The 23228-nt window shown below is 42.3% G+C and overlaps 1 protein-coding gene across 7 annotated transcripts in view; it reads left to right on the top strand.

The window, feature by feature from the left end:
* The window catches only part of CUNH10orf71 (chromosome unknown C10orf71 homolog), a 31339-nt gene extending 12582 nt beyond the window's left edge, over positions 1–18757 (top strand). For 3 of the 7 annotated variants that reach the window (XM_051801269.1, XM_051801268.1, XM_051801270.1), the window contains exons 2-4: positions 2909–3139; positions 7859–8029; positions 9779–18757. In XM_051801269.1, coding sequence (XP_051657229.1) covers positions 9955–14598 — 4644 coding nt within the window. In that variant the 5' untranslated portion in view covers positions 2909–3139; positions 7859–8029; positions 9779–9954 and the 3' untranslated portion in view covers positions 14599–18757. The remainder of the gene's footprint in view (positions 1–2908; positions 3140–7858; positions 8030–9778) is intronic. The other 4 variants (XM_051801273.1, XM_051801272.1, XM_051801271.1 and 1 more) reach the window with 3 other exon arrangements.
* Positions 18758–23228: the final 4471 nt, after the last annotated feature.

Here is a 23228-nt window from a genome sequence, read left to right as displayed (position 1 = left end):
CATCCTTTGCATGTTTTCAAAGCACAGGGCTCTGTTGTGCAGAAACTGGATGCTGGCGCAGAAGAAAAAACATACTCAGAGGGAACTGACCCCTGCAAGCTGCATCCAGGGTTTGTGCTGAGGCAGTGGGGCAGCATTACTTATCATGATGTTGTTGTTCACTGGGACTCTTTGTTTTGACTGATCTACTTTGAGGTAGTGGCATTAGGACTCGGTCTGTTTCTCCGAAACTGAGAAATTATTCTTTGCCCATGCTTGTGAACTGAATGAAGCCATAGACGAGTAGCTAGAATTGCCACTTTGGTTATGTGGGAGAACTGAGGAGAAGGGCTGGGGAAGAAGTAGCTGGTGATAGCCTGATGCTGATGCTATTGTCTGCCTGCAAGCTTCTTCAGAGGGTCTGGGTGGTCTGGAGAAGCACTGTGATGACAGCATCATTGAAGTTGCTGAGGGAATGACTCAGCCAAAGTCATCAGCGTATCTCTTTGGGAAAAAGTGTGGATTCTGATTAAAACTCCTGATGTTTTCCTTTCAGTCTTTTGCTTATATCCTTTACAGAATCATTGCAAGAAACACTATAGCATGCTCATTAACTGTGAAAGAATGAGGAATTGCCTTGGGGACACACTATTTAATCATAACAATTAATCAATCTCTGAACAGGAAGAGGGAGTCTGCATTACCCAGGGCAAAATCAAAACAACTCCTGTGCACAGTGAAGAGGGAACTGGAAGGAGCTTCCATCTTGCTCAGGATGAGATTTTTCTCCTGGCTTTGCTCCACAAAAGGAGGGAAGTAGTATGGCCTCCAGAGATACCTGGGGGCAAGGGTGAGTGGGCTCTCCCCTGCTGTCCCTCTCAGAGTCCTCCCATAGGTGTGTAGCTGTCTCATGGCCATCTTCCATACAGCAAGCAAAAGGCAAGCCACAGCTTTTGTCCTTCAACTTGAGTGGCTCTGCTACAATCACAAATGGGAAGCGCTTTGTCATCAGAGGAGAAATGTTATGTGAAAGGATGGTTATGTGCTTGAGTCATATGCTCTGGCATGTATGTGTGTATTACCCTCCCACCCACACTCCCAAGAACAGAGTTCTTTGGACTGCATTTGAAAGCTGTAGCAAGATGTAAGCAAGAAATAGCTCTATTCCTGCAGCCTGAGCCAGAAAATTTTGAAAACCAAAGCCTCCACCTTCTCCCTTACTTCTGGTACACATACCTATTTGTCTTTGGTAACATAATACAGGTATTTCAGGATATCTCCTGTCCCTAAATTCTGTGGAATTCAGTGGGTGAGAAGACTACTTAGAACTTGGAACAATTATGAACCTAGCATGTAAAAGTGGCTTGAATTTTTTTCTTTATAGAAAACAGATCTACAAAATCTTTGTCCAAACCTTGAAAGTATCCAGAAGTTATAAAGGAAAGGAGCGAGACTACCGGTAAAAGAGTAATACTTGTTTTCTGCAAACCTGTTATTTCCTGAGAGTGTATCCTATATGAGTGGGTGTGGGTCAGACTCTCCTTGTCAAGAAGATTAAATGTAAACTTGAGTGTAAACTTGACAGTGCAGATGGTATTGGTGTGTTGGGGCGGACGAGAAGAGGGCAGTGTAAGTGGGGGATGGTTTCAGATTCCCAAGTCTGGAAAGAAAAGTGAGGCATGGTTGGTTGCTAGCTGCAAAATTGCTTGGGTAGGTCACAGAGGAGAATGCACCTGCTTCCCTCTTGTGTCTTACATACTTGCTGGTATCATTACAATTTTCCCATGACAGGGGCTGGGACTGTGTGGCGTGCTCCTGATTACAAGGCACCCAAACCATTACATTTGTTTTCTTGTCCATGTATTTTATTTCCCTTCCCCCTCTGTCATCTCCCATCTCAAGCCATTACAATCCTGTGGTACTCTACAACTTTCCCTCTCCTGTGGGAAAGTCTCTCTCCCATTCGGGAAGCGAAAACTCAGATTTCATCATCTAAGCCTTTCTTGAGACTGAATGGAAGGAGATGAATACTTGTCTGATCAGCCAAAATCCTGCCAGTGCTCAGCGAGGGGGCTGTACCATTGCAAAGTCAGTTGTCACCATGAACTAGTGAGGAAGGTTTGAGTTTTAATGATCTCAACAAGATATAGGTATCAAGCACCTGAGGCAAAGCAGATATCTTTGCAGTTAGTCACCTGCAAATCTGGACATATTTCACTGTACAATATAATGTCAAGCTACAGCACTATACTCAGTTGAAGGTGGGGGGTTTTTTGCAGAGACTAAAGTACTATCACTTATGAAAGGCAGTGGGAAGAAATATTTTTGCCTTAACTGACAAAAGTTAAGCTCTTCTTGTGCGATTCAGAAATCTTAGGTTTGATTCCATGCCCTGCCACAGATGCCCTGTTTGGTCTTGAGCAAATCAGTCAGTTGAAGCTGGGCCTTAGCTGCTGATCTGTAAATGAGACAGAAATCCTCCTTGCAGTAGGAGTGTTTATAAAGATAAATAGCCACGAGGTGTTCATGTACCATATTGCTGGGGAGTTGTATAAATATCTTGGTGTATAGTGACTGACCTAGTTACAGACGGTGGCCTTTTCCAGGCAGACATTTAATGCCAAGAAGTGCACTGTTTGGGTTCAGTTGCTTAAATGTCACTTGTCTGTGCTGACTTTGGGTCATGGGAGGAGCACTGTCCCTTTGCCTTGTGTTTCTCATGGACTTGTGCTGTTTGTCAAGTGCTGCACCTGCCCTTTGCCTGTGTTAGTCATGTGCTCTGTGCCTTTGGCTTCCCCTGTCACGTCTGCATCTTACTGGCTCTTCAAAGGCAGTGAATAGGGCTCATGTGATGGAAGGGGTGAACAGGAGTTGCAAGAAAGCCTCAGTCCAGGTACAACTCTTTCTGAGAGACATCTCCTTCTTCCAGACTTAACAGGCCTGTTGGCAGGATGGGGCATTTGGAGGACATTGGGAAAGGCAGTCCGGAGACCGGCTGGAAATAACTGTTGGGTCCTTGCCATTGAACCAGAAAGGGAAAGGTAGAGACACTTGCCATGATTCTCCATAGCTGTCGCAAGCAATCTCTATTCCTCCCATTTTTCTTCACGTGAGGTCTTCATCTCCCAGTGCTTGAAGCTTTGTGGTCTGAGCTGAAGAGGTAAGCGTTTCAGCTGGGGCTGGAAGACATTCACATCCTTTGGGGAAAGGACACAGAGCAGGACACATAACACATGGTCGTTAGCTAGGTACACTCCCTCCTTGCGTTCATACTTCCACCAGGTTGCACTGACCTTCCTTGAACTGATGAGTCCCTGGTTCCAACTCCCATGGCAACAGATACTGTAGCTTCAGTAGAGCTCACTGGAAGAAAAAGACTTCAGCTCTTTTCTTCAGAAAAAAAAAAAAGTGGCTTGATTAAACAAATAAAATCACAATCCTATTCATTTTAATGACATTTCCCCTAGAGAGATAATTGGAAATTTATGGGGTTTATAATTTGAAATATTTACTTAGGGAAATTTCAAAACAAGATCACGCTGTTGCATTATCATCAGAGTATTGTTTGACATAGAAAATAAAATGAAAAGTTTCAGTTAAAGTTAAGTAGCATACACCTTCTCTGATTTAAGGACAGTAATAACATAGTATTTTAATTATTAGAGTATATTTACATGTTATTTCTCATGGTCCATAGTGTAAAAATAGTGAAATAATCTAAAATGAAAAGATTTTTTTTAATTTTAAATGAAATTTTGAAATTTATAATTTAATTTCTCTTCAGAATCTTTATTCCATGTAAAATTTCAGAAACTGTTTAAATGAGAACAACATCCCCTAACACATACACAAACACATTTCCAAAGGATGATATTGTCCACAGGATGGCAATACAGATTGGCAGCCAGCTCTGTTCGTCCAGTCTGGGACTATTGCATGTCTGGGACCATACCATGTTTGGGACCACACCACTCTTAGGTCTAGGTATTCCAGTAAATATTGTAGAAAAGAGGAAAATTACTTTATCTCAAATGCACTGTTATTGTCAGCAATGAGCGATACAGGTTAGAAAATCAGAATTATCTAGAGGACACAATTTGGTGGCCCAGCAACGTGGTATTGGTTCCACATCCCTTTCCTTTGCATGTTGGTCTGAATTCCTCATGGGGGTGAGGTTTGGCTCTTCACAGCTGTTGAATTTCACTTTCCTGTGGTTACAGTTGCATATGCAGCTTCTGGATAGTGCATCAGTGTTGGCTTAGGAAGTAGATGTATTCAGAGTCACCAATTCTGTTCTGTTATTCTGCTGACGTCAGTAAAATGACTCTAGATTTATACCACTGTAACTGAGAACAGAAGCTGGCCCAAAGTCAAGAACAGTCTCTCCTCTTCTCTGGCCCAGAACAAGCTGTTCGAGACACAATTGCGAGACCAAATCCTCAAGAGGAATGGACCCAGTCTACCATACTGGTTTGATGAAGACAAATGGTTCCTTCATCTTGCTTTCCAGTGCAATGATCAAAAATCTGATGCTGGAATAGCTGAGGTCAATAGCAGGAGAATTCACTTTGGCTTCCCCTTATGACTGCAAAGCATAGGTGTAAGTGATCTTGGATGAGGGAAATGGAGGCTTGTGCTAATAGCTTTAATTTTATGGCCATGGCAATCCAGATGTTGCCTTTCTTGATAGTTCAGGGAAATGTGGCTTGAACACCACTGACTCTCTTGGCAGGCAGCTCCCCCTCCCCTCCTCATTGAGGGTGTTGTGATCCTCCCTCAGGTCCATATGCCCCAAGGGTTGCTCAGAGAAGTCATGTGCCTGGAGCAGCCCAGGCATCAGGGCAGATCAGAGAGCATTTTTCTCCAATACAGCCCAATATGACCAGCTCACACACCCTGGCAGTCCAAGCAGCCTCACACAAGGGATGTTCAAGTATTCTACACCAGACCACAAGGGTTTTTCATTAGTTCTCCTGGACATCCTTCTGGCTCCTTGTCTCTGGTAGGGACTCACATCCTGACACCTGACACTTAATTCCCTGACACCTTCTTATCTGTTTTCCTTCTTATCTGCACAATGAAGACATCAGTGCTGTGATCATTGACCAACAGCAGCATCCTCCATAGCCATTCATGTGCTGATCACTGCAGCCATGCAGGATTTTTTGGCAATATCCAAGAGAGCTCACTGAGCCAGCCCCACTCAGGCTAAGGAGGAGCTGCCATCGACTGGGACCCTTGTCTCAGCCTGCTGACCAGGCCTGTTTCCATCCAGCCCTGTCATCTGATTATGAACTCCTGTGTGTGCTATGAACAAATGTACACCTATGCAAAAAAGTCACCAATTCATTAGGGATTCTCCTATTTCCCATGGTAAGAAGCATTAACTATTCACTGTCATGATGAGCCCTTGGAAACCCAAAGCAACAGCATGTGTGGAAGTAGAGCACACTGCTGAATAAACCACAGCCAGCAGTCACCATAGGGCTCTAAGTTTCGGGCTGGAAGTGTGGATGGATGCTATATAGAGAGCACCACATTAAAAAGAAATCAGCTCACAAAGATTAAAAAAAAAATCTTTCCTCCCTTTCCCCTCTCTTCCCATTCTCATGGGTAGTGCAGTGCTACTGACTTTAAACTGCTATGCAACTCCCAAGGGTGCTGCCAAAATGCCACTGTAGTGTCTCATGGCACAACACTTCAGCCAAATACCACCCCAGGGGGGTGGGGGAACCAACTGGCCCTTTATATATTGCAGCAGCAGTGATGTCATACACTCCAGCCAAGTTTGCTGGTTTGCCCAGCTCCTGTCTAGTGAAAAAAAAGGTTGACATTCAGTCTGTGCCAGGCCAGGAATAGTCTGTAATTTAACCTCCTCATCACAACTTGCTATGCACTTAAGAGAGACACTGAAAAAAACCTCCTATTTAAAAGAGAGGGGAGGTTGGTTTCTGATTAGGCTGCTTGAAATCTGTGTGTTCCTGTGAGCTTTTTCAGTCGCTCATATCAGATGATGCCTATTGTTAACCCCTCACACATTCCTCAGCATTTCCAAGCAGTTCCAAATGCCCAGTATTGCTTTCCTCTGTCTTTAAAATAGACTAAATTCAGACATCCTTAAATATTTGAACTAGCTGAATCCTGAACTGACCTGAGCTCAAACACTGCACCTTGCTTGCTGGCTGCCATGTTTGTCCAGAAAGGTAAAGAAATGGGGCTTTACCAGGTTATTAAACCTGGCAAGAACAGCTTCTCTGCCTAGTTCAGAAGTTGCTGTCATACCTATACAAGGGATAGCTAGATCAGTACAGTGCTGCTTTTTCCATCCAGTCCCAGTAATGATCTACACCTTGAACACTTGGTGCAGATACAGCTTTTCTAGCTTGAAACATTACACTACCCAAGTACAAGTATTGTGTCCAGGCAAGACAAGGATCATCACAAGGGTTTCAGAGTCAGTGACAGTCACTATTCTTTTCTTGATCAGTGGCGCCGAGTTGTTTTTGTAACAGTGACTCCATCTAGGAAAACAATTTCCATCTAGGAAAATGTTTATAGTTACTCTACTCACTTTTCAGCAAAAGTTCTCAGTTTACAAGGGACAGTATGTTTCTCCAGACCTCTATCCAGGAGATCTGAAAGGCAAGCTTCCTCCTAGTTCAGGTACCACCTAAATGCCAATAAACATTGTGCTGCTGTAATTTAGTCAGCGGCTCGTTGATGAGTGAGCAGAACATAATCACCATCTCCCACAGCTGTGTTGGTTTTGCACAGTTAAGAGTACCACAGAAGCAGTAAAATTGAAATTTAACCTCTGAGCAAAGAACTGAGCACACATCTCTGAAGAGATGATGCCCTTTTACATCTGTCTGCAGTCAGATGTAGCATTGTTTTTTGAGTTTTTTTCCTTTAGTTTTACATTTTTTTACCCAGACTTCATAAGCAGACCACAGAAAGCTCTGATTGGTACAAGCTTATCCCTAAACACACTGATAACTGTCATTCCTCAGGTAAGGTCCAACAGACCATCACAGTGGGTAGGCCCTTGTTGCCACTTTAGCCAGTAGGTTTTTAATATCGTGAGCTGACTCAAAAGTTTTCTTAGAAAAGACTGTGCTATTTGCATTACCTCCGGACCAGGCAGGAAATCAATATATTCTTGCAAAGATTAAGCAAACTAGCCTGAACCTTGGGAGTTTCCACAGCAAAAGAACGGCAGCAATGTATGTTCACCATAGCTGAGATTTCCTTTAGCATTTCCTGACTCTGATTCACGCATGGAAGCAAAAAGATGTTTTGTTTACTGCCCCTTACCATCCCATCTGTCCACCTTTCCCCTCCTTTAGCACAGCGACTGTGAAAACCATGGACTTTCAAACATCAGCTACATTAGTTCCCAGTCCACCAGATTGACATCTGTATTTATTGACAGTAGAAAGTCATATACAGGTGGAGTGGAGGCACATATTTTCCTCTGAGTCCCTCTGAAAGGATAGCACAGCAGGGATGTAGACAGCAGCAGGGAAAAAATCTTCTGGCACAACCCTTCTTTTTAGCCAGGAGTTGTCACCCAGCCTTTGCAATGGGCAGCATGCCAGGAAACCACTGCTCACCCAACTGTTAGTCTCTGCTGGGGCTACCTGAGTGTGCTGGAGATTGTGACAGTTGTTTGCTAGTAACCTGACTGCACTCCACAAGCTATCAAACCCTCCAGGTATTTGACTGTTGTTGCTCTGGGATGGATAGCTGCCTGTCTTTTTGTAAGAAATCCTCTAAATCACTCCTTGAATGGTTGCAAAATGTGAACAAACAAATTAATGAACAAATAGGAGACAATCTTCAGATCATTCGAACAAATGTCTTTGTTTTCAAATTGTAGAGTTCACTTAAGATCAAAAAAATGCTGAAGCTCAGAAACATCCTGGGACACTACTTCTATCAAATTTACATCACTGGACTATTTCTACCTTCTCAGTAAAGATGGTTAGAAAAGAAGCCAAATACAAGTATGTGAGTGAGTTCTAAAGAGAAGAAGCAAATTATGTGGCAAGTATGTACCTGTATTTCCCATTTTTATAATAGTTAAGGATCAAAACCAGGAGCAGGATGGTCTTTAATTTGTCTTGTCTTTTATCTTGCTGCATTATACACAAAAATGGGGGGGGGGGAGGTAAAACTCACTTTGTACAAAGTAAGATGGAGAAGCTCTGTTAAGCTTATTTTATTTCTGGTGTAAATCTATTGTAGTTATGCATAAGTCATTGGAATTGCATGGCTGGAAAAACAGGATATAGATTCACTATGACACTTGGAGTCTAAAAATAGGTTGGCTGAGATTTTTTTAAATAGAAAAGGAAGGTGAGGAGTGTTTTCATTTGAAAAAACAACTGAGCCCAAGTAATTCAGCTGATAAGCTGATTAAGCTCAGCTCTGACTTTTCATATTTTTGCCAGCACCAATAGGGAAAAACAGACCCTTTCCAAGAGTCTCACTGAGATGGGCAAAGGTAGAATCATAGATTTGGACAGCTGGAGAGGCTGAAATCCAGATCTGAATTGCATTGCTCAGTTCTACAGAGGATCCAAACTTGAGATGGAGATGTCTTCCACTTGCATAGAAGCTGCTACAGATGTGAACTGTGTTGTTTCAGTCCATCACAGGTTTGTAATGCCATTGTTTGAGGAAATGGAGATACAGATCAGACTTTCCTTAAAGAAAGAGTTTTAGACAGCTCTTGAGTATGCTTTTACACTGAGTCTCCTAGTAGTTTACTCAATACCCTGCTCAAGTCCTTAAACATGAGAATAAGCATCTGAAGAGTTTACAGAGAAAAATTGTAAGGGGTTTTAATGTATAGATTTCAAGTACAGCTGAAGAGTCTATTTTGCTTTTCTTGTTCCATCCAAAGATTCCCCCATCCTGTACTCAGACTGACATGGAGATAGACAAAAACCCCTGGGGTTTTATGGGCCCTGACTGTGCCTCATAATCAGGGATTAATGGAAGGCTGTGATATTTTATAGTTGTGTTGAATGGATTGCCTTTAGCTCTCAGCCATTCTGGAACTGAAACCAAATGTTCCCTATGCTACTTCAGTGGGTCTGCTAGAGTCCCCTAGACACTCCTGCCTTCTGCTGGCTAAGCTGATGTTAGCAGCCACTTCAGCTTCAGCACACCGACCCAACCCAATCGTATTCTGCTGTGGGTGGCTAAAGGATTGTACACGAGCATAATTTGCCTGGAACATGCACAGTAAACCCTCTTTACCTGTGGGGCCATTTGGCTTTCTCAAACAAGGGTTGTGTTCACAGCGATTGTCACGACAAAGCTGTGACAATTGAGTTTTGTCAGCTTTTCTTTCATTTTGGACATAGTGTGCAATGATGTACCCAGTGACATCTTTTTTTAAGTGATTTTCGTTACTAATTCTTCCTGGCCAAAAATGGCTAACCTGCTTTGCTAAATGCATGTGCAGCACTTGAAATCGTTTATGGTTGGAGATATGGAAAGAGAAATATTTGAAATTTGTGTCTCATGTCCTTGTTTAAGAGCAGAAGTAAAAAATATGAGTTAAACCTTTTTTTTTTAATGGCTTTTTCCAGAAATTAAATTATCTACCATGAGGTGTTTGAATTGACCAAAATAACAATGATTTTTAATGTTGTTTATTGTGTTGCTAGCATCTTGTTTAGAATACATGTAGGAGCAAATTAGTCAATGACTGATATATCTGGAAAATGTTCTCTATCTGGTAGTGTTAATATAGAAAAATGATAATTTATTATTTTTGGCTTTGCAGAGAAGAAAATTTCCTTCAGCTATTCTGTAAGATGAGTCAATGTGCAGCCCCACTGTCCAGAGGAATGGCTTTGTGCTTGTGAATTGCAAAGAGCTGGAACTGCCTCACACAGCCACCTGCCTGTTCAACATCTGAAGTTAATCCTCTGGATAATTCATTAATGACTCTCATGAACAATGCAGGGAAATAAGAAACACACAGAAGGACATAGTGATTCCTCAAGTATTGGGAGTCTCCTGGATGACGCAGACAGAGAGGTGAGCAGCCTCACAGATCGGGCCTTCAAAAGTTTGTGTGTAGCAGAACTCGAAGACTCTTACAATGAACCAGAACTTGCCATTTCACCAGACTTTGCCCTCCAGTTGTCTGCTAAAATTCACTCAGGGACATTAAACCATGACATCAGGAAAAGCAATGTCTGTGACAAGCTAACAGCAAGAAACAATGAACATACAATATGGGCCTCAACATTCCAACAGTTACCAAAGTGTGCTCCGGAGGAGAAGAGGATTGCTAAAAATAACACCTTTGCCATGGAAAGGAAAACACTGAATTTGCCAGTCCCTGGTCCAACAAACAATAAGCATGTTTCAAAAGTGTCCTCATTGATTAAGACATTTGATAAGACTGCAGACCAAGGGTCAGGAAGTTCTCTGACAGCAAATAAGCAGCCCATTAAGAATAGCTTTCAAAAACATAAAATAAATCATGGAAATGATATTGCTTGCTGGGATGATACAGACATTTTAAGCATCCATCAGGAACTTTCTGAATTTTCTGAAGCTAGTCCAGGTAGTCACTGTCTCAGTGGCAAACATGAGCCACAGGAAAGACCTAATAAAGTGGACATGGGTTATGGTGGCTCTGATGGTTATTATCCTGTGCTGATTGAGATGTCAAAAGTAGCCAAGTCAAATTTTTCCCGTTCTTCTAAAAAGGCCTTAAAAAACAGAAATGTAAAAGTTAATGAACCAGCAAAAAAAGGTAATTTTCTTCACAGTGAGAATAGTGCCTTTGAATCATGGAATGTTCATCATAAAAAATTGACTGAAAAGGAGGAATTTGTTGATATAAAAATGAAAAAGGAAGGTCTTTCATACCTGGAAGAAGCACCATTTATTAAAGGATCCCACACAGGTGAACATAAATTGTCACCTGTCACAACCACTGTTGCTAAGAAGCAAGAGAAAGATTTTCAAATGAAGCCAATTCCACCAGAAACTGCTTTCCCTCTCCCAGCTGTATATGTACCTCAGGGTCCCCTCCCTTCAGAAAACAAATTTCCTGCTGCTTTTCCTCCCACACCTCCCCCTAGGAACCATGCACACCAGGGTCCCCCTCGGCCACCCCCGGCCACACAGGCACTTCCTCTTCCACCCCCAACCCAGGAGGGCCATCCTCCAACACCCCCTACCTCTGACACCCCTCCCGTGCCACCACCCCCAGTGCCAGCTCGACTTTCCCCCACTGCCATGTCCCAAGCCTCTGTCTCACCCCAGTCTATGTCCTATAGGATGGTTTCACCCTCACTAACGTTCCAGGCACCCAGCCCACCTCCACCAAGACCCCAGCCCATCTTAACTGAAGAGGAATCCCCCACCCCCCAACTGGGCAATACCTGTCCACCCTGGAGAAGACAGAGGGTTGCAGAAGGGGCAGCAGAGAGGAGACAGGCTGCAAAGGAGAAGTTCACAGACAGACACAAGACATGCTCTTTGTCTGAAAAGCCGACTGGTACCAAACCTGGTCTGGATGTGACTCCTCTGGCTAAACAGGTAAACTCCCCTAGATCAATCAGTCCCTCTTTCAACATCACCGAACTCCTGACACCTGTCATACCACCAAAACAGGAGGTGGACACTGCTGAAAGTGAGCTGATCCCACTGACACCTCCTCCCACTGAGAGCACATCATCGAGAGACCATGAGGAGAGCAGCTTGGGTGATTATAGGTCTTGGGATAATTACAAATTGACAGCATCAAGTCTGTTATTCAACTTGAAGGATGTGCGTAAACGTGTTAAAAGCATCTATACCCCTTCTCCCCTGTTAAGGGCCTTGGAGGAGAAAAATAAAAATAGGGAAAATATACAGGAGAGTACAAAAATGGATGCCTCACTCTCGACTTTGCATGAAAACAGTAAGAAAAATATTACAGAGAAAGATGAATTGAGTGATATAGCTTCTGTACTGTCTAACAGTGTTCAGGAACAGGATGATAAAACCGACCCAACTGGACACTTTGCAGACAATTACCTGACTTTGACATCACCCCAGACAACAGCAGACCTTTCCTTTTACCAAACTGGAGATAGTTTGCAGCAAGATGATTCAAAACATGAAGAACTGGTTAAAAGCACAAGGGATAATGAAAACTTCTCCTCATTCAGACATGAATCACATGAACCTGATTTAGGAAAACATCTGCAGTATCCAGCACAGAGACCGTTCAGTAGAAACAATGAGGACAAAACACCTGGGCAGCCCATGCAAAATCACAGTGCCCAGAGTGAGGAAAATGAGAGACAAGCTGCTATTCAGAATGAAAATTTTGCCTTCAAAACACTCCTAAGCCAACTCTCACCAGTAGAAGATGTACCTTACAGTGACACCCAAACCAACATTGTGGTATCTGGCCATGAAGCACAATGCAAAAGAAGCACTAGTTCTTCGGAGCAATCTTATGTCTCCACAGTAGAGCAGCCACTTCAGGGGGAGCCATTTCTACAAGTGCCCGGGATGCAGACAGCATGCCTTCAAGAAAGCCAGAGGACTGAGAGTGAAATGGATGCAGATAGTAAGAAAAGAGACACGGAGAGAGGGAAAGAGGTTGGTGAAGATGAACTGCAATATTGTGCTTGTATCAGTCCTGATATTAATGCAGCAGAGAAGAGGGAAGAAAAGGTTACTGGGAATGAACAGAGGAGCTTAATGAAAGAGAAAGTAGGGAGAGAGAAAAGGGAAGAGGCCAATTGCACAAATTCTGCTTCTGACAGTATAACAGACACGTCAATCCCCAGGTGTGAGGAACCGCAAACACCATCATCTTCAAGCTCAACCAAACCCAGCCTGTTTATGATTAAAGATAACACATTCAGATCACCTCAAGTAATAAAGGCTGTCAAGCTGCCCCTATTCAGGTCCTTTTCCCTGGATGATACAGTTAGCAGCAGTTATAAGGAAATGGAACGTAGGTATATGCCCCCAGCAGTTTACAACAATCAGCACCGAAACTTGTTGCGTGCCCAGGAGATAGGCTGGTTGGCATCAAGACACAGAGGTCAGCAGAATGTGAAGGATGGAGCAATTGACAGAGAGAAAGAAGCCAGTGAACCTGAATCTACTTCAGCAACACTGGATCCCCATCTTCTGGAAGGTACGGAGATGTTTTCATTAGGGAAACTGATGAAAGAAGATAGAAAGACTTTTGTTTTGTTAACTAAAGGTGGGAAAAGGAATGAGGAAAGTATCTGCAGAAATAAGGAGAAGCCTCAGAATACAAAGGCGAGACACAGCTTAACACAGCCAATTATAGGTCTGGAAAATGACCAAGCACAAAACAACCCCAGCTATCCTGCAGAAATTAAAACGAACTACTTTAAGAATCATCATTTATCTAACCGCAAAGGTGGCTCTTGTGCAAAAAAAATAATCACTAGGGAGACAATTTCCCCTGTGACTGGCTCCATATCAGAGGACCACACATATTCTTCTGTATCCCATGATGCTTTAGAGGACAGCCTACATACAGAAGGTGCGCCGATTTTGTTAGACAATCTTATATGCTCTGCTGTTCCAAGTCCCAGGTCAGGCAGCACAATGCCCTCTCTTGCTGCCAGTTCATTGTCAGATAAACCAACTATTTCTGACCTTAGAGAGACAGAGGATGTTATAAACCCTGCCTTGCTGAACATGGCACTAAAGAGGCAAGCTTATATGCCTGCAGAAGAGACACCTGATTCAGCACAGAAGAACCTGCTTTCTGATGTTGCAGGGGAAGTTGTGAGGCTGGAGCCCGAGGGACTTGGTGAGAGAACAACAGGCAAGCCACCCACTGTACCACCAAAAACAGAAAAGGCTCTGCGTCGGGCTAAAAAGTTGGCAAGCAGGAGAAAAAAAGTGCAAGAGCAGCAGAAAAAACATCAGACTGAGCATACAGATGCTGTAGAGAGAAATCCTTCTCATTCTGGACAGACAATAGCATCTGCTTCACCCTTGGGATATTCTCCCTTCCATCCTCACCTTCACTCAAGTTTTACTCCCACAGAAACTAGTATTGGAAGACCTAGTGTTGAACCAGCAGTAGGCCCTTCACCCTCTTCAACCCAGCGTAAACTCCTCCAAGACCCTGACTCTGGTCAATACTATGTGGTTGATTTACCAGCTGAAGTTAATTTAAAGACATTTTATGACCCAGAAACTGGCAAATATGTTCAAGTCTCTCTCCCTTCCTTGGAACAGAATTTATACCAGTCCACCTCTTCAGAAATTAAGAATTCTCCCTATGCCTCCTACCCTAGAGTGTTGCCTTTACCAGCTTCCTCAGTAGCAGTGCTGAAGTCACCTTCTCAGCTCTCTAAACCTACCTGGTCAATATCTGCTGTACCAGGACCAGCCGAACTACTTGAAGACGTCCAGCAGGACTACAGATACACTGAATCTGTGGACACTCAGCCCTATATTGAACCAGCCTCTTACTCCTACAGTCAAGATGCTGAAGAAATTCAGGTTCACTTAGGAAAGGACATGAGCCCAACCCCAAATACTGGCATAGTGACCCTCACTGATTTAGGCGATTTTGCTGCTGAAGGAGTATCTTGAAAACTGAATAACAAAATATGCCAGCTAGTGTTTCTAAGAACTGTTTGGACAGACACATGCACACAAAAGCACATGCAGATTTGATGTTTGTACACTTCGTCTGAATCTCATTGTGGTTTCGGTAGGAAGGAAAGTGAAAGCTGACCATGTTGAAAGATGCAAGGTGATGAGCACTCTGAAGAAGAGTGAAATTTAGGAAGCACCAAATTATCAGTGAGATGAAGGGGCAATGCCAGCTAGACAAATGCATATGACAATATGAAGCCACTGCTTGCTGCTGCTTCTGTTTTGCCATTAAGGAGGCTGGGATAGCCAAAGCAAGTGTCCTTTTACCCAGATATGTTGCATGACACATGAGACAAAATAAAACTGTGAGACCATCCTATCCATCCTATGATACCTAGGACAAATGCTGCATCTACTGAACTTTCCTAACTCACTGCCTTTGAACTATATTGACAAGTAGAAAGTATGTGGCTACAAATATGCCATATTAGCAAGATTCATTTTTTGCACACATTGATTGCCCCAATGTTATTGACAAGAAGATTGTATACTGGATGCACAATACAAAAACCATGTCAAAAACCCTCACATTTTAAACAACCAAAATACACTTGCAGCTGCTCTAGACTTCTCATATACTTTTGCAGTGACCACTAACATACTGCTGAATTCTTTATATTTCTGATAATATCCAAATAGGTTCCCCCAGGGTCAGAGTTTATTTATAATACAACCTAAAACTTCAAATTATCTTGATACTTGGCCTGAAATATTTTGGTGAGTAACAAGGTTGAATGAAATCCCGTAACAGTATTTAATTGTTTGTTCGGACAAGAAGTTCTTTGCTTATTGTAATTGAAATGTGTTTTGTTTTGTTTTCAGGCTCCCATTGAAACATGGCACTAACTTTTAAAACCTGAAAAATGTACCTAATTTTGTTCTTGTGAATTCTGTGATTTAAAACAAACAAAAGATGCAAAACATCCAAAGTATTAATTTCTAGAAAAATGTTTCTTGAAATTATCAGTTTTCTTTAAAAGATCTGTATCAAAATATCACTCATCTTTGTGTAAGCTCTTTTTTATCATCGTAGATAATGAGGGAACCTAGGTGAAAAGATGAAAGAATTGAATGTAATGTGCCTGCTTATAAATATCTGTATTTGGAGTATTGGTTTAGGTTTTTTCTGTCTCATTTTCATACTGTTTTCCCAGTTAAAACTGAAGTGCAGAAGCTTTAAGGAAGAATAAAGCCAGTGACTTTCAGCCTGATTCACATCTTGGGCTGCTTTTACAGAATTGCTTTCAGTGAAGCAGCTCTTGACTTCCTGAAAAGAAAGGGAAGAATCAGGCCTTTTGCTAATAAATACAGGAACTTCTCCACTCTCAGTGCTAATATTTATGGCAGAGGTTTTTAGTAAATTTGCCAGGATTGAAGCTGCTCTCAGAACACAGAGCAACACTCAGTGCTTTGACTCCTTCCTTGACCTGAATTCAGCTCTCAGCCTTCTTCCATCCCTGACAAGAACCATGTGTTCACAACCTGCCCTGATCCCACCAGACACTTCCTTTCACCAGTGTCATTTGCTAAAACGTTTCCCTTAGAGGTGCTAGACAAATACTAAGGGCATTGCTTCATTGATTTCAGTGGGGCTTGAATTTAGCCTTTAATGATTTTCTGAGGTTCATTTCACCTGTTATACATTTTGTGATTTGGTAGGTTTGGTTGCAGCAGGGGTGTGGGGTGGAAATGGAGAAGCTTGTACTGGTATGGTTTGGGTTTTGAGCATATTCAGCCAAATGCCCATATTTGAATAAACATTTATTGTTCAGTCTCCACCCTTGGAAGTTTTCAACATCTGACTGGATAAAGCCCTGAACAACCTGGGCTGGCCTCCAAACTGACCCTACTTGAGCAGGAGGTTCATGCAGAGACCTCCTGAGATCTTTTGCAGCCTGAATTAACCTATGGTGCTGTTCTCTGCAAACACTAGAATTTTTAAATCAACTTTGACTTGGAACTCAGAAAATACAGTCTCCCCTGGGAAAGGGATCTTTTTGAAAGACATAAAAAAAAATGAAAATCAATATTGTTTCAGGAACAAAGACTAATTTTCAAGTTGTTAAATTAAGGGAAATGGCTCTTATTATGAAAATTTTTCTTTTTTTTTTGTCACAAATATTTTGCTAAACTGATGGTGCTATTCATGTTGCCCTTCTTTGTCACTCTATAGAGCATAACATCTATCCAGGATAGAGCAGAATATAATCCATGTTAAAATATAGACAAATAGATCTATTAGGTTTCCATGGTACATTTAGATAAAACCTATGTAATCTGAAAGCCTAACAGAGTGTACAAGCAATTTTTTTGGTGTGATATTACAAATTTAAATGCCCTTAACAGGCGCAAGTCAAGGAGTAGGCTCTCAGAGGACACAATAAACACTTGCTTTCCAAGGGAAGACTATGGATACAAGGTATCTGTGCACAGATTAAAAAAAATAAATGGTAATATGATAACAAAAATGTATGACTGTATTAAAAAAAAAATCCCTTTTACTTTGTTAACTGTCATTTGTTTTGTAGATATGCACATTTCTGCACCCTTTTATGAAGGGTCTTCTTAAACTCTTCTTGTGGAGAATGGGATGCTCCATTATACTACTTCTAGGTATCTGAGGAAAGCAGGGTGTACTTTTCACTCTGCTGTGAAGGTAAACTGAAACATGGGCACCTAAAAAGGAGTCCGAACTTGAATAACATATACGTTTCAAGCAGGACTTCTTCATTTCTGTCTATCCTTTCTGCTCGCTTCAGGGAGCTGCATTCACAGTGGACTGTGTCTCTGAACTGGTCCCAGAGGGAGTTTCAACATAGAGAATTTGTAGCTAAACTTTTGTAGCAAGGTGGGGGGTCTTCTCCAAGGTAATAAGTGACAATACCTGAGGAAATGACCTCAAGTTGCTCCATGGGAGGTTTAGATTAGCTACTGGGAAAAATTTCTTCACTGAAAGGGTGTTCAGTCATAGGAATAAGCTGCCTGGGCAAGTGGTGGAATCACCATCCTTGGAAGTGTTCATAAGGTGTGGTGAACACTTGGTGCTAGGTTAACTGCTGGACTCAATTATTTTAGAGGTCTTTTACAACCTTAATGATTCTATGAAATGAAACAAACAGAACAGATGAGAAAGTGGTTCTTTTCATGTATCCAGAGCTTTCCCTAGAGCACTTTACCACAGAGATTGAATGATGTTATAAACACAAAATGTTTATGTGTTAAAAGGAAGACAAAGTACACCTTCGAAATAACAAATATTTTTCTTTCCTTGCCCTTTTTTGTTTGTGTTTGTTGGAGGGATATTTTCCATTGCTGCTGTGGGAAACAAGGCTGGAAGAGGTCAACACCAGGCAAAATGACAGCTGTGAATTGACCCCTTTCTTTGGGGAAGGGGTGCTATGGGAAACGTGCAATAATAGTCATGAAAGCAGTTGTAGGAAAGCACTGTTTCATGACAGTGACATTAAATCATAGGTTAAAGAGATGCTGAGACAAACTAAGCTAAATTCTGCCTCACTAGCAGACAGGAATTAGGACTAAAGAACACAGCAGGTTTTTTACATGTGTGGAAGTACGGTAGGCTGAAGGTAACAGAGGCCATTGTTTTCACTGTTTCCCTTCTCCTACATGTGGCCTTTTTGCATGTTGCATTTCTTGGTGCCCTGAGGCTTGTTTACAGTGGTGATTCTTCCTTAGCAGATGTGGCTGAGGTCGAACCTGACTTACACCTAGTCTTTGGTTCTAGGGCCAGAACTTCCTCCTTTTGGACCTCCTCCTCCTGAGGCAACTGCAATGCCTCCAGTCAAGCTGTCACATGTCAGACTTGGACTGCAATCCCACAGCCATGGCTTTGTCCCAAGGGCTTGAATTTCCTCGTGCAAAATGCTGGATTTGTTTTAGAGAATTCGGTTTAATTAAAATGGCCTACAGGCATGGATTTTTGTCAACTCCTCCTTGGGTGTTCAGTGCCTTCCTAAGTAATTTGTTCAAGAAGATGTGTGTCATTGGCACGTTCCATCTTTGCAACTGTATTTGCAAATAGGTAATTATTTATTAATTAATAAACAAAATAAATGGGACTTGTTTTGCAATACTTGAATGCCTTTTAGCCAGCTTTTTCATTGCAATTATATGTCTTTGTAATTTTGTCTCCAGTTATGCTGGCAGAAAAAGTTGACAAGAGGGAATTGTGCGTGTGCACGTGTGTGGTACACAGTTAAAAGATCTAGGAGATGACAGGATGCAGGGCTCCATCCCCCTTCCTCCTGTTCTTAAAGAGAGGGAACATAAAGCTGGGCAGAAACACCACTGGTCCAGGACTCCTGTGGTCATTCTCACCCCTCCCTGCTGTGCAAGGACAGTGGTCTGGCCAGAGGACCTTGGGAATGTGGTGCCAGCACCCAGTCGAAAAGCACTGGAAGAGGGTCACCTTCTTACCATCACCCCGAGGACATCAGGGCTTTTGTATTCCCTATGCCCCATCCATCTGGGGGAAGCTACTAGGAGTGTAACTTGGTGTAACTTGCTTTTTTTCACATTTCTCCTCAGTTTCTCTTACTGTATGTTGCATTATTAAACACAGGAGGGACTCTTCTCAAAGTGATTTGGGCTCAGTCCTTGTCCAGACTGTCAATTTTATTTAGGTCTGCTCTACTTTGGTCCCTGACTAGCCAAGCAGTCCTTGCTGACAGCGAAAGTGTTGCTGTGATTTGAATATAACAGACCATATGGAGAATAGTTGGCTAGTTATGGGTTTTACCAGAAATACACTGAGAGATTTGCATATGTGTATTTGGGGGATACACTCTGTTTCCTTTCTGAGTAAATAAAGAACTTTAAGTTTGATCCCCTCCCTCACTGAAAAGCAGCATCAGAAGCTAGTGATATTGTACATGATGAGTTACATGGGCTCTAGTGAATGCATATAAATGTGTAATTTGGAGGAAATGGTGTACATCAGTCATTTTTATTAAAGAAACTCTGCTTCAGAGCCTTATAGGAGATAGAAAGAACGTGGAACACTTGTGTAAATTGAACTTGAATGTGGGGGGGTTGGTTTTTTTGTAAAATGCTCATTATAACAGCAGAGGTCAATGATTGATTTATTTTTGTCTTTAGGATGATTACTTGGGTCTTATGATGATCTCACATTTACCACTGTCCCCTGATATTAAACATAACATTGTAATTATGGGGTTTAAATGGATAGGGAATGGCTGAAAATGACCTGTGGTCTTCCCTTGCTTCTTTTGATATTCTCAAAGTTTTCATGATGTTGCTTTTTCACATTAGATAGTCAGGTCTTTGGTACTCTATGGCCAATTAGAGACTTCTTTTAATATGTTATTGAACATACTTAGAAAACAGCATTTCAATAGCACAGAAGAGAAATCATTTATGTCCCAACTGACTAAAGCTCTGTGTTTTTATTAAAGTAGATTTAACTCAAGCCTTGAGGAAGCAGCTTTCAGTCCTAAAACATAAGCATTTTCCCCTGTCGAAGTCCATTGAACAAATTGAGACCTGGGTACTTTGAAAGAAGGAGAGTGGGAAGACTCTGTGAGAAGCAGGGACAATCTTTGAAATCCTTCTAGCAATGAAAAGAAGTTAATTTCCAGCAAAAAGTAAAAAAATCTTCAAAGCTGGAAATGCACTTTGAAAAGTCAGGCCTTGTCAAAGGCAAAGCTGCCTGACAGGCTGACTCTTCCCTGTGCTGGCTTGGACTCTCTTATCCTGGAGCTCCCCAGTGTGTTCACACTCCTGCCCACTGGCATTCAGTGTCAGAGCTTTGTCTCATCACAACTGTCCCTTTGGTTGGTTAAAACTGGCACAGGAAGTGGCAACATTCAGAGCACATAAAAGTGGAATTACTGCTATGCCAGAGTTGTCAGTGTTGTCACCAAAAACATGGAGTATTTCAGATGAGCTAAGGTGGCCTTCTTCAGGATCTTCCTTATATTGACAGACCACAGATGGCAGACAGACTCCGAAATAAACATTGATCCTTCTTTCTGTTCCTAGCACTGATAAGCTGTGGGAGATGAGAACTGGATATGGCCCAAGAGAGAGTCTTTCCTTGATTGCACTGAGATTGCTCGAAGTCTATTGGCAGAATCAGTTTCTGCTGGTGAGCCCTGACTGCCTGAACAAGTCCCCTGAGACTGCATCCCATGAACGTGGGTGAAAACATTCCAGCATTATTCTATGCCAAAGCTGTGCTATTTGAAGTTTTCAAAAGGAACAGTCAGGAAAAAAATGGAAGGAGAATGTCATATCACTTTATAATGACAATGTTATTGTTGATCAATATGGATGTTTACCTATATAGAGGTGTATCTAAGTATGTCTACAAGTCTATATAAAATGAGATACAGTATTCATGTTCTTCTGAAGTGTCTGGACATAGTCTAAAAAGTGCTCTTGAACTATTCTTTGCATCTCCCACCTGTCAGTCCACATGTTCTATTACTTGTCAGGTCTGCCCCAGGAGAGCTCCATTTTCCTCTGGGATTCCAATGTTCCACTACCCCAGGGAGATGAACGTTTGCATCTTTCCATACTCTTGCCAGGGCTAGGGTTGCACCTGGGATGCCCCCATACCTGCATTTCTGCTGGAGGAGTGAGTGGTTGCCCACACACAGTCTCCTCTTGCTGAAGGTGGTGCAGTTGGTGAGTCCTGAGCCAGACAGGTGGACTGGGTCGGGCAGAACTGTGAAGGGAGATGGAGATGCCCTTTTGCTTAAGACTCCCACTTTGTGAAACACCTGCACTATCAACCTGAGACAGCAAACACATCTCCTGGCAACAGAATCAGCCCCTAGAGTTCAACCCAGCAGCAGAACTGGCCTTAGCACTGATCCTGCTCACAGTAAACTCCTTACCTTAGCAACCAGATGAGCCCTAACATAAACCAAGCAGGATCAAATACCAGCTGGAGTACTGGACCGAAAACCTACTGACACAGCCAAGTCACATGCCTGCACCTTAGCAAGAATTTTCCAATAAAACAACTTCCTGGCTGAAAAGGAGATTGCTTTGACAACACTGAAATTGCTGGTAAAAAAAAATTGTACATTTGGAGTGTTGTTTTTTCCAACTGCTGTCTTCTGAACTGGGAAATTTGATCAAAAGTTATTGAGAAGTCCTCATTTGCTTACATGGACATCTGTGTAAACAGTCCTGGACCTTTTCTTTTGGACTGAAACAATTTTTTAAAGAAATCATTAATTTAAAAACAGATATTAAAAATTTGAAACTAATGCAAAAGTTTTCAAATATCTCAAAGTGTTTCCAATAGTCCATATTTGTTTATTACTTTGTAGTTTGTTGGGCTGAATATTGTTTTGACTTTTGTTCTCCCCATGTTTGGTTTTTTGTTTTGTTTTTGTTTGGGGTTTTTGCTTTGTTTTGGGGGTTTTTTGTTGTTGTCATGGTGGGGGTGGTTGGTTGGGGTTTTTTTAATCCATTTTGGAATGAGGAAGAGATGTCACCATCATCAAAATCGCTGTGTGAGGAGAAACCAGTTTCTGAGTCACAGACAAGTGCTCCTAGCACTGGCTGTCACAGATGAGCCACTCTGGAGCTCTCTCTTTTGCTGGACTGTCTGTGGCTCTGGATACAGCTGCCATGGTACTAGCTCTGTGCTGACAATCTTCTTATTGACACTGGGGGGGGGGGGGGGGATGTTCCTACTGATGACTCACTGCGTTTTCAAGTGGCAGAGGAACCTGGCTGTAGTTTTATATCCTTGTGGGCATCTAAGACATGTCTAGTGGTGTGCAATATCTGCATCCCTGGAGTATACTAAGAGAGGTTATCTGATCAGGCTCAGCAGGACACTAACTGCATGGTTTGCACTTGTCAATTTTTACACTTCTCATCTGAGAAACCCAAACAACAGCCTGGTCCTTGGAAAGCTTCCAGTCACACTCACACTGTGGGAGTGGCACTAACGTAAGGGCAATGGTACATCCACACTCTGCTTGAAGTGCTCCTTCAGCACGTGCAGCTTTGTCAATAAAATGAACAAAGGACAGTGGCAGTAAGGCCTCCCTGTAAATAAAGCTGACCCAGTGTAAAACTAAGGGTTTATAAATGTGACTGTGTCTATACTGTGGGCATTTGGTGGAATATCATTGTCAGCCACAGTCATGTTTGCCTGATAGGGCTGAGCAGGAGGAAGCCTGTGATGCTCAGAGGCCATAGATAAAACCAGATCCCAACACATGCTTTTTATTACAGCTAATCCTAAATCCAGCCTGAATCAAACCAAACCCTCGCTCATTCCTAATTCCCCCAGATTAATGCTCACATTGCTGTGTGCATGCTGTTAATTAATGCAGCACACAGCAGACATCATCTTCCATACCATGCTGGGCTGTTTTAAGACTTTTTCTTTTCCTCACCACTTATTGCCATCTCTGCTGGCAGAAGCACTGGCAGAGAGCAGGGGGGAAAGATGAAGTAAGAGCAATGTGCTTCAAAGGTGTAATCATTTACAAAAGTGATTTCTGGCCAATGCAATTCTCCCTTCCAGCAGGTACTAAAGTTTGCTTTCCTATGGG

Source organism: Manacus candei, unplaced genomic scaffold (assembly GCF_025592945.1).
Source record: "Manacus candei isolate 608988 ecotype Guabito, Panama unplaced genomic scaffold, ASM2559294v1 h1tg000050l, whole genome shotgun sequence".
Lineage (NCBI taxonomy): Eukaryota > Metazoa > Chordata > Aves > Passeriformes > Pipridae > Manacus > Manacus candei.
The sequence above is the reverse complement of the archived record's forward strand: the minus strand, read 5'-3'. Positions and strand labels throughout refer to the sequence as shown.